Raw genomic sequence first — 3629 nt, 5'->3', positions numbered from 1 at the left:
GGTAAGGAGCATGGCGCTTCCTGCGGGCACTCGCTAGGGTCTCTCTGGGAACGTTCAACACGGCGAGGTGTCTTCGTCCTGGTGTTGGGACAGGGGAATAGGGCGGCTGGCTGGAGACGCCTGGGGCTGTGCTTGTGGGTCTCTGCTGGGTGTGGGGAGCGTACAATTGGTAATAAAATCCAGGACGCAGTTGAGGAAATCCAGGATGGGGTGCACTATGCACATGCACACACCCCGTGCTTCTTCACACACACATGAATGCTACCCTGTCTCCTCGCACACACCTCTGGTTCTCCGCGCACACACCCACCTCTTGTGCCTCTTTATATGCACACACATACATGCATGCACACACCCCGCTGTCCCTGTTCATACTTACACACGTACCCACATGTGCCTACATACACGCACACACCCTTGTGCCTCCTCTCACACACACACACACACACAGCCTGCTGCCTACACATAAACACGACACACCCCAGTGCCTCCGCTCTCCCTCTCTCACACACACAGACACACACACATCCACATACACCCCTCTTCATACACACATACATGAATGCGCACACACCATGTGCAGACTTACACTCACACACACAAACCTACGTGCATCCTCACAAACATTCACACTCACCTGTGCCTCCTCACACCCACACACCCACTGTGCCTCCTTGAATATGCGTGCACACACCAAAGTGCCTCCTCCCTCACACACACACAGACACAACCAGTCCTGCATCTTGCACACACATACACACTCACACTACTGTGCCTCTTCATACACATACATGCATGCATGCACCCTCCCCCTGTGCCTTCTCGTACTCACATACACACCCGTGTGCTTCATCAAACATGGCTCACACACACATACACACACAGACGCACACACTTCTTTACCTCTTCATATGCACACAAATGCATGCACACACATCCTGTGCCTTCTCACACACACAAACCCATGTGCCTCCTCACCCCACCATGTTCCTCCTCTCACACAAACACACACACGCAAACACACACATACCCTGTGCCTCCTCATATACCAAAGAAAAAGCCCAGTGCCTACTCCCAAACACAGAGACGACACACCTGTTTGCCCCCCCACACACATCTACACACAACCCCTCTTCATACACACACATACACACATGCATGTATACCCCCGTGCCTTCTAACGCTCACACACCCCTATGTGCCACCTCACACACACACGCACACACACCCCCTCTGTGCCTCTTTATACACACACATCTATGCATGCACACACTCCCTGTGCCTGCTCACACTCACACAGACACATCTGTGTGCCACTTCATGCACACCCCCATGTGCCTTCTCTCTCTCTCTCTCTCTCTCTCTCACACACACGCACACACACACACACACACACCCATTTGAAATGGACGTTTCTGCCTGATCCTTCGTGTTCATGCCCTTCAGGAGAGGCGGGTGCGGGGCTGCCTGGCACAGCTTCTGCCATGGCCTCGTTCATGCCCTGCTCACCCTGCTCTGTGCTTCTCTCTCCTCCAGGTTGCGGCGTTGCCGTCTCACACCCGCCTGCTGTGGGGATCTCGCCGCTGCTCTCAGCACCAGCCCCAGCCTGACGGAGCTGGACCTGGGTGGTAATGAGGATCTGGGGGCTGGCGGCGTGCGGCTGCTGTGCGAGGGACTGCGACATCCCAGCTGCAAGTTGCAGACGCTGCGGTAAGGAGCATGGCGCTTCCTGCGGGCACTCGCTAGGGTCTCTCTGGGAACGTTCAACACGGCGAGGTGTCTTCGTCCTGGTGTTGGGACAGTGGACTAGGGCGGCTGGCTGGAGACGCCTGGGGCTGTGCTTGTGGGTCTCTGCTGGGTGTGGGGAGCATACAATTAGTAGTGAAATCCAGGACGCAGTTAAGGAAATCCAGCATGGGGTGCACTATGCACACACACGCACACACATGTGCGTGTGCACACACCCCCGTGCCTCTTTACACCCACACATGAATGCTACCCTGTGTCTCCTCACACACAACCCTGGTCCTCTGCACACACACACACACACCTCTGGGCGTCTTTATACGCACACACATACTTGTGTGCACACATCCCTGTGCCTGCTCACTCTCACACACACACACAACTGTATGTCTCCTCACACATACGCAACTAGGGGCATCCCCATACACACACAAGCACACACACTTATCCGTGCCTCCTCATGTACCCACCCACACAGGCAACCCGCCCCCCCCCGCCCACCATTCCTCCTTGAATATATGTGCACACAGCCAATGCGTGTGAGTGCCTCCTGTGTCACAACTGTGCCTCCTCACAGCCACACACCCACTGTGCCTCCTTGAGTACCCGTGCACACAGCCCAGTGCCTCCTCCCTCACACACAAATGCAAAGACACACCCCAGTCCTGCATCTTGTGCACACATGCACACACACTCACATACTTGCAGTACTGTGCCTCTTCATACACAAACATATATACATGGACACTCCCCTGTGCCTACTCATACACATATACACACACCAGTGTGCCTCCTGGAACTTGCGCAGACACACATACACACACACAAACACACACTTCTTTGCCTCTTCATACACACACAAATAAATGCATGTACACACACCCTGTGCCTTCTCACACTCACACACACAAACCCATGTGTCTCCTCACCCCTCCATGTTCCTCTTCTCACACAAACACACACACACATATACACATATACCCTGTTCCTCCTCACATACACATGAAAAAGCCGGTGCCTAGTCCCAAACACACACACGACACACCTGTTTTCCTCCTCTCTCTCTCACACACACACACACATCTGCACACACCACTCTTCATACAAACACACATGCACGCAAGTACACTCCCCCTGTGCCTTTTAACACTCACACACCCCATGTGCCTCCTCACACACACATAACTATGTGCCACCTCAAACAGACACACACACCTCTGTGCCTCTTCTTACACAGACATATAATGCATGCACACACTCCCTGTCCCTGCTCACACTCATACAGACACAACCACATGCCGCCTCTTGTGCTCACACATCCTGTGTGCCTCCTCTCTCTCTCTCACACACAAACACACACAAATGCGCGCGCGTGCGCGCACACACACACACACACACGGTTTCAAAGGTGAACTGTGGACCTTTCTGCCTGGTCCTTCATGTTCATGTCCTTCAGGAGAGGCGGGTGCGGGGGCTGCCTGGCACAGCTTCTGCCATGGCCTCGTTCATGCCCTGCTCACTCTGCTCCGTGCTTCTCTCTCCTCCAGGTTGTGGCGTTGCCGTCTCACACCCGCCTGCTGTGGGGATCTCGCCGCTGCTCTCAGCACCAGCCCCAGCCTGACGGAGCTGGACCTGGGTGGTAATGAGGATCTGGGGGCTGGCGGCGTGCGGCTGCTGTGCGAGGGACTGCGACATCCCAGCTGCAAGGTGCAGACACTGCGGTAAGGAGCATGGCGCTTCCTGCGGGCACTCGCTAGGGTCTCTCTGGGAACGTTCAACACGGCGAGGTGTCTTCGTCCTGGTGTTGGGACAGTGGACTAGGGCGGCTGGCTGGAGACGCCTGGGGCTGTGCTTGTGGGTCTCTGCTGGGTGTGGGGAGCATA

General features: G+C 55.3%; 1 protein-coding gene across 1 annotated transcript in view; it reads left to right on the top strand.

Moving 5' to 3' along the window:
* Positions 1-3471, top strand: part of LOC106723425 (NACHT, LRR and PYD domains-containing protein 12-like) — a 23825-nt gene extending 20354 nt beyond the window's left edge. The window contains exons 4-5 of the mRNA XM_014527692.2: positions 1537-1710; positions 3294-3471. Of these exons, the coding sequence (XP_014383178.1) occupies positions 1537-1710; positions 3294-3471 (352 nt within the window). The remainder of the gene's footprint in view (positions 1-1536; positions 1711-3293) is intronic.
* The last annotated feature ends 158 nt before the right edge of the window (positions 3472-3629 follow it).

Source organism: Alligator sinensis, unplaced genomic scaffold (genome assembly GCF_000455745.1).
Source record: "Alligator sinensis unplaced genomic scaffold, ASM45574v1 scaffold539_1, whole genome shotgun sequence".
Lineage (NCBI taxonomy): Eukaryota > Metazoa > Chordata > Crocodylia > Alligatoridae > Alligator > Alligator sinensis.
This window is presented reverse-complemented; position numbering and strand designations above follow the sequence as displayed.